General features: G+C 52.3%; 1 protein-coding gene across 1 annotated transcript in view; it reads right to left on the bottom strand.

Annotated features, from left to right (window-relative positions):
- The window catches only part of WNT5B (Wnt family member 5B), a 70,665-nt gene extending 70,406 nt beyond the window's left edge, over positions 1–259 (bottom strand). The window contains exon 1 of the mRNA XM_080593417.1: positions 11–259. Coding sequence (XP_080449543.1) covers positions 11–16 — 6 coding nt within the window. The 5' untranslated portion in view covers positions 17–259. The remainder of the gene's footprint in view (positions 1–10) is intronic.
- Positions 260–11,790: the final 11,531 nt, after the last annotated feature.

Below are 11,790 nucleotides of genomic sequence, written 5' to 3'. Positions count from 1 at the left end.
CCCTCCCTACCTGCATGTCCCCGGGCGGCGGCGGCAGGTGGGCACGGGGCTCGGCGCCCCCCGGACACCGCGAGGGGACGCACCTGCCCCGGGGGCCGCGGCCCCGCGCCGCGCCGAGCCCCCCGCCGGCGGCTGCGGGAGGGGAGCGGGGAAGGAAGGAAGGACGGAGGCGGAGGCGGCGGTTTCGGGATAGGGCAGGCTCCCGGTGCCGGGCTGCCGCGGCTCCGAGGGCGCCTCCCGGCCGAAGTTGGCGGCGGCGGCGAGTGCCGGGCCCGGGAGGTGCCGGCGGATCCCGGGGGCTCCGGCCGCCTCCGCTCCGCCTCCCCCCCGCCCCGCGCCCGCCCCCCGCGCCCTGCGCCCGCCCCGCCGCCGGGAGGGGGCTCGCCGGGGCCGGTCCGGGGGGCTGCTGCCGTCGGGGGGCTCCGGGGGGGTGGATCACGGAGCAATGGGGTTGCCAAAGGGCGAGGGGACGAGGGGAGGTGGCTCGCTGCTGCTGCCGCCGCTGCTTCCCCGAGGGTCGGCGCGGGTGGGGAAGGGGGCGAGGAGGAGCCCGGGTGCTGGTGGAGAGGCCGCTGGAGGCAGGAGGAGAGCGGATTTCGGGGGGGGGGTCTCCGTGGGGCTGGCTCACACCACCGGGAATCGCGGCGGGGGCTCTGCCTCCCCCTGATCCCGTAAAACTCGGTGGGTTCACAGCCGGGTCCTGCTCCCGCTTCTCCTGGAGGAGAGAAGCGGGGAGAAGCCGCAGGGGCACGGGCAGGATGGGTGCACACTGACACTGGTGGGGGAGAGCGGTGCCCAGCCCTCGGGGCGGCCTGGGGAGCAGCACACGCACACGGGCAGGGTTGACGTGAGCCGGGCGGCAGCTCCGCAGCCGTGCACGAAGCCACGATTTGCACTTGTTGAGTTGGGGTCCCCATCTCTGGCCCCCACGGCGTCTGCAACCCGAGGTCTGGAGCTGCGGAGCCTGGTGCAAAGTGTGAGGAGCAGCCAGCCCCCGCCTCGCTGCTCCTCCGCAGGCGTACGGAGGGACGGGTGTCGGGGCTACATCTGGGAGGCAGCTGGCCCGCTGGAGCTCCTCTAATTTGGGCCAGGCTGCGACAGTCGGCGCAGCTCGAGGCGCATACCCGTAGGTGAGCATCTCTTTGCAGCCAGCTCTGAGCATCCCTTGGTGTTCGGAGTGGAAACACTGTGTGAGCGTGTTTAGAGGAGCAGGTGAGGGTTTGACTCCAGGATGCCCGGTGCAACTAATTGAAGGCTCTCAGTGTCTTAATTTACAACCTGCTATTGCAGTGTTTCCCATCACGGTAGTCATTAGTGATACTTCCCTTTAATGTGAGCAGGGGATAGAGGAGGTACAGCTGGAGGTAAATAGCAACCTGGTGTTTGTGGTAGGAAATAAGGAACCATTGTCCCCAGCACTACGTAACCAGGAAGATAATAGTTGGTATAGCAAATACCAACTAATTAGAGGGGAAATGCCATCCCAAAATTGCAGCTGGCTGCAGGAAATTTTAGGTGCCAGCTTTTCTCCCTCCAAGGTAAAGCTGCTTTGTGATGCTTGTCTGCTGAGCTTTTAGCTTGCATGTTCAGGCTTTGCAGGGCAGGTGCAGGGTGCTCCTGTGGGGAACCAGCAAACACCAGGGTCCTCTTTTGGGCACCTGGTGGCATGAGGAGGAGCATCACAACACGGGGCTTGGTGACACACTGTCGAGTGATGTGCTTTCCTGGTTTTGGCCTTACAAGGGACAGCTAGCCACAGTGGGTTAGAAGGCCTGAGGTCCTCATCGGCACCGTCTGGTACAAGGCCACGGGAATCCTGGGGCCGGCACTGCTTCACACCCAGAGATGCCTCAGGGTTACAGAGGGGGAGGGCAGAGCTGCTGCAGGACCAGCGACAGAGACGGACAGGCAGGACTGGATAGATGTGCTCCTTGAAACCTGCAGCTAGGAGCTACATGGGTTATTCAGAAAGATCTTGATTTATTGCAAGACCATGCTGATTTCAGTCCAGTCCATGAGGAGGATGGGACTTCTTGCAGTTTTACTCCATCCTCATTGTCTCCACGCCTGCTTTGGTGGGACGAGAAGAGCAGGAGGGCACGTAGGCGTGTGGCAGCCTGGTGGCGGTGCTGGGTGCCAGGAAGGGCAGGAGGGACAGCTGGGGGTGTGTGTGCCTCAAAAGCTGTGCGGCTCAAAAGCAGGCCCCTGGCTGACTATGTGAAGGGCTGGAAGAAAGGAAAGAGGTCCCCAGCCAGCAGCAATGAGGTGTGTGGCCTGTCTTGGGGGACTCAGAAAGGGGGGGGACACCTGGCATCCCTCTCTGCCAGGGCTGAGGGCAAAAATCATGGATGAATTGGTCACAGCTCCCTGTGGGGCTGGGTGAGGACAGCAGGTCACTTACTGCTTTACCTCACCTTGTCTTCTCTGCTGAAATCACTCTGCTAATTTTATTTCCAGGAGAACAGATAGTTGTCTATTTTTCATCTGTTTTTCCCCAAAAGTCTTCTTTATCCTCCACAAAAACACCAACCCTTGAATATCTAATCATAGTTTATCCTAGGAGGATAGAAGAGGAAAGAGGCACTTGTTCCTGGCCAGAGCTGATCCTCACGAGGTACCGGGGGCAATAGCTGCCGGTAGGAGGGGCCCCTGTCTAGCCTCAGTTGCTGAAGATGTCGTCCAGATGTTCTCTGCAAGATGTCCTGATATGATTAAGCCTCACTGATTTAATAATGAGCCGTGTCCACAACTGGAGCTGGTTGCGGTTTGGACTTTATGACCAGAGTCTCAGATGTGACTAATATTGGTGGGAGACGGTGTCACAGCACGCCCAGGGAAGCTCTTACATCTGAGCATTTGCGAAAAGTACCTTAACCCACGCAGCTCCCTGGACACCACAAGCGCTGCTACGGCTCCGGTCACCCTCACAACACTCTTTCTCTTCTCCTACAGCAGCGGGTGTCGTGTCTCTCACCTGGCTGACCTCCGCTGTTGGTGAGCAGGAGGAGGGCAGGGAGGTGCTGGAACAGCTTGAGATGTGGACATCCTCAGCTCGGTTGGCAGAGGAGAAGAGTGATTTAAAATGCACGTAGGTCCCTCTCTGTTAATGGCACAGCCCTGCAGAATGACTGCAATTCAGAAGCTGGAGACCTTATCACCAGAAAATAAGCAACATGGCTCCAACTTTCTTTTGATGTAGGTGTAGTCTAGCATTTATGGTGCTCATAAGCCCTTATCCCTTGGGAATTTTCTTCTGTCCCTGTTGCCTCTTCACAACCAGCTTCCCCCTAGGCAGAAGGTCCTGTGTCCTCTCTGCAGGCAGGACAGAGTGAAGACCAAGCTGATGCCCATCCTGTGGCACTTTTCAAGGAGTAGCTGCTTCTCCTTTCTACGCTTCTTTCATTGGGATGGACTGGACACTTTCTGCCCTTTAATTAACATTCGCCCCACTCTCCTGGGGTAGCATCAGTGGAAGCAGTAGGAGCAAGTCAAAGGAGGTGAATTTGTTCAGAGGAGCTGAACAAGTTTCCTGCAGTGAGATTTTTATGAGTCAAGGTGGAATTCATGGAATAGAAATCTGGAAACGGAAAAAAAATATATCTCCAGCTCCTGCCAAAGGAGGGCTTATTCCAGATGAGTTACCTGATCTGACCTGCCTCGCAGGTGTGAAAACCTTCATTGAACCACCCCATGTTCTCTACCTGCCCCTGCAAACCCCGAAGAAAACCACCACCTTATTCCCAGGCACTGCCCTCATGGGAAGCAGCCAGTTTCCCGGAGGCATAAAGCTCACGACCTGAGAATTTGTGGCAGTCCACAAAAGGAAATATAGGCTAAACTTCTGAAACATTTCCTCATGTTGACGTCTTTCAAGCTGCGGAATCGTCCCCCCGGGGACACGTGGATGCTCTGGAGGCTCCTTGAGTCAGTGAGACAGGACCGGACAAGGCACGGGGGGGACACATTGTTGGGAACATTACTGCCCCCGTCCCTGGGAGAGACAATGAGGGGGGAGAGAGGAAATAAATTAGATGACTTGAATCATTTCCAGCTCTAATTGCTATGATCGTGCAGTAGTTTTCCCAGCCTCAAGTATAACATTAACCATCAAAGCACGATTTCACCCACGGTCAATTAAACCAGGATTCATCTGGCCTGACATCACCAAGTAAAATCCATCCTGGACTCAGGGACACACAGCTGAGAAGAGGTGGGAGCTGAACAGGGGCTCTGCAGGATGGACAGCAGCTGCTGCCTTCGGAGGTGGACACTCAGCGTGCTCTTCCCCTCCACCAGCGCAGGGCACAAAGAGTAACGCAGCAACTGCTGCAAATTTGCCTTTCCTCACCTCGGCAGTGTGATAGTGGGGTCCCGGGGAGTCCTTGAACACACATCACGGTGCGCCCCTCAGGTGTCCACAATGTCTCTGAGTGTCCAGAGCTGCGTTTCGCAACGTCGAGCTCCACAGGCTGGAGGAGAAGTCAGGGCATCAGGGCTTTCTCCTACAGCTGCAGCCCTTCTCCTTTTGGCTCCTTTCTCTTCTTCCCCTGGTCCCTGGACGAAGGGGCGAACTGAGACGTTTATTAGGTCTTAAATACCTAGAAATCAAATAGTGAGACACCCTCTGCCAAACACAAGGATTTAAAGGATGCGGTCATAACCAGCTGGACCTGGCGGCTGCGGCGAAGGCCTGACTTGCCTGGCTCCACGTAACCCGGCAGCAAGGCTGGGGAGAGCACGCAGAGTTCATGCCTCCTCGTTTAGCGCTTTAATCATTAGACAGGCGCTCCCGACAGCGGGCTCCGTGGGCTCGGCAAGTTAAAGTGTAACTGCCCCCCTTGGCAGCCCCCGGCCAGGAGCCCCGGCTCGTGTGACCACGGGCGCCAGCTCCCCACACCGGGCCTGCCAGCTCCCACTGCCTGCTCGGGCAGGGATGTGGGGCAGGCCCCAGCTGTGGGATGGCACACGGGGGGTGGCAGGTGCCCCCAGGGCCACCGTGGGGCACCGAGCCCGTGCTGGGGGCCCGGGGCTACGTGGTTAGTGGAGGCGTGAGGCCATGGCCACGGCCATAGCCAGACAGTGAGGTAATCTGCCCCCGGCCCCCTCCTCTCGGACCAAGTCTCCCAGTCTCTTCTACTTGGCTTAGACCCCGAGGCGAAGAGTTGTGCATCCTTTCCAAAATTTTTATCGGCATGAATTATGACAACTCTGGATATTCTTGTTGTCTGTTCGAATGGCCAATCCCTTCCTCAAGTCTTACTTAATTCTTGGCCCCAGCTGCTTCCTGTGGTAACAAGCTCCACAGCATAATTAAACGTGGTCTGTGACAGCAACCGTGCCAATGGCTTCAGCAGGGGCAGCAGTGCATGTGTGTGCATGTACACATGTCCATGCACGTGGGTGTGCACACATGCGTGTGCAGACCGGGGCATGCAGGAGGTGCAGGGGGAGCAAGCATCACTTTGCCACAACAGCAGCAACCCCAGGGAGTGGCCACCCCACCAGGCCCTCCATCCAGATCAGTGCCACGATGCTGATGTCCCATGGATGTGGCAAGAAGATGTCCCCAAACAGCTGAGCATTCACTGCCGGTTTGGGGGAAAGGACACGTGGGGCCCTGTCAGAGACAACAGAGGGGCTCACATCAGTGGGTAGCGGCAGAGGTCGGGGCTAACAGGGGCAGCCCCTTCTCCCTGCCCAGGCCCCAAGCCCCATGTCACAGCTCACAGCAGCTGTACCCAGCCTTATCCCTGGGTCTATCTATCCCTGGGTCTACCTGTCATGGGTCTGATGCCCCATGGAGGTTTCCTTTCCACAGGGACCTCCCCATTGCTTCAGCTGTGTGTGTACAAGGTCAGTGGGCATCCTCATCCTCCCCTTCACCTTGCTGAGAGCCTCTCCACGCCGCTGCTGGCATGGGGTGATGCAAACTGGCTTTTGGGGCAGGCAACACGCTCCTGGCTGGGCAGGTGACCAGGAATGTGCTGACAGCATCAAGCCAGGAGGGTGCGACCGGTGCCACTGGGGTGCTGGGGAAGCAGGCAGTGCCTGCTCAGGGTGGGAAGCATCACCCTGCAGGAGGGTAACTTGGGGTGGTGGTGCAGGGGGTGGCTGCTAGGGACACGATGTGTGTATCCTGGGTGCACAACTGCCCATGGGTAGAGCTCATACAGCCTCAGGACAAGCGCTATTTAGAGCCAGCAAAACCACAGCACCCTTCCTGCTTTTATTTCTGGGTCCCACAAAACCCTGAGATGAGCTGAAGAGTGTAAGCGAGGCTTGGGATGATCTTTGTAGCTGCTGGTTTGGCTGCTTGCAAACCAAACAAATGACAATAAAGCCTTTGTGTGAAAATCATTGCATTCTGTTGGCTCCAGAGCACCCTTTGATAACACATGCCTTTGGTTAATAGTCTCACCTTCACAGCTCAGCCCAAGGGGAACATAAAAACAATTCTTAGACACAGTGGTTTTTAAACAAGTATGCATAGCATTGGTAATATTGGGCTTACACAAACATCAGCATTAAAGTTTCCTTGTCTGTCTATTTTGTGTGATATAACAACTGAAGCAGCAGTGCAGCCACAAGATACAAGGAGAAGAAACCACGTGGCAGAAGATGGTTCTCTTCATAGGCACTCAGATGTTATGTTGACTGTGGTCTGAGGGCCCAGGCACTAGACAAAGGGCCGCACGCAGATACTGGTGCTCCCTGGCACATTTCAAGGGCTCAGTCAGAAAAATAGTGCCCACGGTGTATATTTATGCACTCAATGAACTAAAGACATAAGACAAGTTCCAGCTCAGATTGCAGTCATTTATGCTTGTAAGGGTAAAACTAAAGACAGAGTTGCCCCATGTAGTTTAAGTTTAATTGTTTTTGTGTTCCATATTTTCTCTGGTCAACTTCCTCAAGAAAGTCATGAATGAATTTGCAGCTTGAGGCACTGATCTTCCAGGATGCACAGAACACCTACTGGCTAACACAAGTCATGGCATCTGAAGTTGAGCCAAAATCACTAAATACTTCAACAGATCCTGGGACTGTAATTATATACACCTGCCAAAGAGGAAAAAAAAGAAAATCTTGTGATTCATGCCCCAAAACATGATGCTTGCTCACATGCACAAGATCTTGTTTTCACTTGGGAGGCTTTTTGTTTGGTGGATTTGATTCTTGTTTCTGAGGCTTTCAAGTTCACTGAAGCTCCGTTTTTCTTTGCCTCTCTCCAGCCATGAGAGCTGGAATTTTTCTTTAATTTTTTGGTACATGCAGATGGGGACCTTCTTTCCCTTGCGGGGCACTGGGGCTGTCTTTTGAGGAACCAAGCATCACGAAAGATCGTCACATCACATTCAACACTTTCAACTTTTGGCTGGTATATCATCCATTTTATAGAAGCATGAATAACCTGTACACAAAGACCTATAAAGAGTGAATGGGCTTTTGGGTGGTGCAGAGGGCCCAGATCCATCTCTATTGACATTTAATGAATGTATAAAATTGGGCTGCAGGGGTGACTGCATCACTCATTGTCAGAGGGTTACAGGAACCTTTCCAAGCACATGGAAGCGATACTCCAAGGATCAGTCACCTTTTCATTGCCTGACTTGCAGATGGTATGTGTGGACAGAACCCTAGCAAAGGCAAGGAGGGAAAGTGACCTTCAAGTGCTTCTGTTGATTTGCTCTCTATCCTCTTCAATTTCCTTGGCTCTTCCTTACTGAGAAGATGTCGGCAGTTAGTGGTGTCAGCATTTTGGTGAGGATGTGCTTTGAGACACCTGAGAGGCAGGAACCTGGTCATGCCTGGCTCTAAGCTGGGCACAAAGCTATTGCTGCTCCCCTTACTCTTCACACGGTCAGAGGTTCCCAGATGATCCCTTACAGACTCGCTGCATAGTGCCAGGCTGCAACACGCCACGCAGCTCAAAGGTCTCCATCGCGTCTGAACTTGCCGAGATATCATCTTAAGATTGCACACGTAATGATGAGCACAAGCGATATTGTTGTGCTGAACAAGGTCTCTTACCAGAAAAACAAAAACAGGGAAAGTTGGCGTCATCGTCTCTAACCCCTGTCGCTACTCAGCTGTGAGCGAGTGCAAAGAAAAGCTCTGGGTCAGCATTAGCTGGGATGACTTTGCTGTGTGGGTCTAAGACTGATTTCCCAATGAAGTCACGCTCCAGTCTGTCACCTCACACAAAGGAAGCCTCTGGGTCATCCGCGGTGATATTTGTCTGCAGCTCTATAGATAGCTTTGATCTACTCTTGTGACAGATGAACATAAATAATTGTGCTGCCACTGTTGTTTTCAGGAGTCATCACTTCATGCACAATGGGATCAAATTAAAGCCTCCAACCATAAGGGCGCGGATCAGCCTTTCACTGCCACCTTGAAGTCATTACGCCCCACTTGGGTCACTCACAGGCCAGGGAAGGTTGCAGGGGCTGATGTGGCACCAGGAGCTCCATGTCTGACACCGACTGCATAGCAAAACACTCGGTCCTGCCACTGGTGCTCCTCTGCCTCTCCTGGGCTCACAGGCTGGGTGGTGAAGAGCTGTGGGCGTACAAACAGGTGGCAGGGGTCTGAAGGCACAGGGTTGGTGGCGGATGCAGATTCCCCATGGAAGCTCTGAACTTGTTGTGTTTTGCTGACAAATCCCTGTTTTCTTGGGCTGACTCCAAGCTGCTGCACCCCAGTCCAGCAAAGGACCTGCTCTGGGTTTGAGGTGTTCCTGCCAAACTAACACAGGAGGACCCTTTGGAAGGCGCTGGTAGGAAGTACAGATTGTGGTGCACAACGTCATAACCGTGATGGAGAACTTCAAAGGCCAGTTTCTTTTATGTCTGCTCAGAACAATGCCTCACACCTCTAAAATCATTAGAAAAAATAGGGGCCTTACAGCACTATATAACTAAAAAAAAAAGGTCACAGAAGAGTTTGCAGAAACCAGAGAGGGCTGAGCAGTTTGGTTCCTGTTTTCACTTCAACCACCAGCAGCACCATTTGCTGGGGGGCAGCAGCTCCTCTATTTGTCATGCCCATCCGATAACTTCGAAAGCAACCGGCAAACCCCTCCATTTTAAAATTCAAAACTGTTAAACTTAAGATAAAAAATAAGTGCTGTTTTCTGAGACACACCAAAAGCTGACAGTACTGAAGAGTTGGAAGCCACCGCCTTAGAGCATTTTGCTAGCCTGTCATCTGAGCAGACAATGCAAGCAGTTGAGTTACTGCCCCTTCACAAATTGCTGCAAGTTAGCTGAGCTTCAGTAATTGGCAGAATGCATGCTCTTACCCCAGTGCTAATCTAAGTCAAGTACGTCAGCCTGAACAGTAGCTGCCAGCTACCATTGTCCTCTCCTCACTTGCTGAGTAGCAGAAAGACCTTGCCACGGTCATATATCATTCTCAGTGGAGATTCGTTTGTCCATACAATCCTCTGTTGTAGGACCCACTCATATGCAGAGAATCAAGGTAACAGCATGACTTCCTGCTTATCCCGGTTCATTTTACATCTCTGGGAGCCCTGAGACTCTGCAAAAACACCAGTACTCACCAGTCACGCCAAGCACAGTGAATAGGACATCTTGGGAACAGAGCCATGCCCCACACAAGCCCATTAATATCTCTGTAGCATAATGCAACTGAGGTGGTAGCAAAGTATTTAAAAAAAACAAAACCAAAAAAAAACAACCCACCCCACTTAACAACAACAAAAAAGAAGAAGCTAAAGGAGGGCCAAGCAATCTCACTCCTGTCTTCAGTAAAGATTCCTGTCCTGTACTGAGCACTGAACTTTGATGAAGCCAGTCTTCTCTGGGTGTGCTCTGCCCAGGACAGGCAAAACCAGCCACTAACTGCACTCTCTGGCCAGAGCTTTGGATCAATCCCCACCCACAATAACCCAACACAATGCTATGTTTTCTAAGAGGAGAAGAGAGCAATGATTTTTACATTCTGGTAAAAATTGTGGTGTTTTCTGCTACAGCTGGAAGTGTCTACTATTAAATATCAAGCAACTGCTGATAACGCTCAGGTTGCAGGCTGCCTGGTCCAGGTGGAGTGATAGTTTTATTGTGCGTTCACATTTGATCTTATCCACAGTAAGCAACACACAAAGCGCCTTCCCTGTGAACAGCCAAGCATACCTTGACTCCGGTGGGTGCCACGGATGGGTGCTGCTGAGCCCCAGTGCCTGTGAAAACAACCTCACACAGCTGCTGCTTGGACTGGGAAAACATCCCTGAAGCTGAAGTGTGCTACTTTACAGCAGTCAAAGGTATCAGTACAACATACTCCTGATTTCAACATAGCAATAATTCCAGGTAACCTTGGTAGCCACGCTTTGCTTGCTCAAACTTTAATGATTACCACCACCAAAATACTAATAGAAACTATTAATGGTAAATTAATCCAAACCACAGTGGCTTGAACTGCAGACTAAAGTCAAACAAGGACCGAAAAATAAGATGCTGAAATCACTTACCTCCTTCTGCACTCCACACTCAGGCTTTAAGTCACACGTGCATGTATTTCACATGTCCTCCAAGTCATTAAACACCTGATAGAACATACCACTGCTCCTACCAGCAGCAGTGTAGAAGCAGATGCAAAAATTTGCCCCTTCTGTGGGACAGTGGTCACTCCAGCAGGCAGAGCCTCACATATCTTATGCAGGACTCTGTAGGAGGATGGAGTAACCTGGAATAGCCTGGCTGAGAAAGGCAATGCATTTAAAAGCCAGTAAGGAAAACCAGAGAAAGCACATCACTACCACCACACTAACATCAAGTCAACTCTCCCTTTAAGTCCTTGCCTCCCTAGCAAGACTCAAACACCTGATCTGCTAGAGGAGGATTTCAGTTACCAGACCCATTGGAAACAGGTGGAGGCAATTCACTCTCAAAGACCCATCAGGTGGGGAGGTGCCCATGCGTGGAGGCAGAATCAGGGCTGCTCACAAGCACTGCTGAGTTGTGGAGGGCTTTGCAGCCTTGCACATCCCTGCTAGGTGTTTGGTGGAGAAGGGTCAGACACCTCTGCCAAGAGGAGGAGATAAGCACTGAAGCACAGTGAAGGCTTGGGCATGTGCAGGGGTATGGCTGAAGGGAATTAGATTGCATTTTTACACCTGCAAAACTAAGCTGAGACAAACACCCAAATAAGCGCTTGATATACATAGCCCCCAAATAAAAAGATTTTTCTCATTGGCCTAAACAAAGGAACACTAGCACAGAGAGAAGAGATGATCCCAAATTTAGCTCTGGATCTGGATGATATATATGTGCTTGCTGTGCCAGACTAAATCCCCTGTTCCAGGCACTTGTGGGCTGTGGAATTTGAAGTCTGGGTCTTCCCAAATGTCAGGATCTGGTTCATTTTAGAGTCAAGTCAGAGCAGATTTGAGTTCATGTCTCCTGAAAAGTATGGAAGGACTTTGAGGCAATTCCTTCTTTATAGGAACAGCCTACTTGGTGTCTAGGAGGTCACTGATGTGAGGGACAATTTACAGAATCAAAGCAGTGAGAGCCTTGCAATGCAGAACTGGTGGCCTTGGAAAAAGCACAGATGACAGCAATGCTAGGGCTTATGTAATTACTGATTTGAAGAAATCATTGCATCCTGCACACTTAATGAAGGAAAGGTTCAGCAAGAGAACAGTTGGGTAAATACATCACTGAAAATTGCATCATGGACCCATCAAGCATGGAGTCATGTAGACTTTTTAATTTCCAGACCTTTGGCATTGCAAGCTTAGCATTCTTTAAACACGTTTTTCTG

The sequence above is a fragment of the Anser brachyrhynchus genome, assembly GCF_964034855.1.
Source record: "Anser brachyrhynchus genome assembly, chromosome: 1".
Taxonomy (NCBI): Eukaryota; Metazoa; Chordata; class Aves; order Anseriformes; family Anatidae; genus Anser; species Anser brachyrhynchus.
The sequence above is the reverse complement of the archived record's forward strand: the minus strand, read 5'-3'. Positions and strand labels throughout refer to the sequence as shown.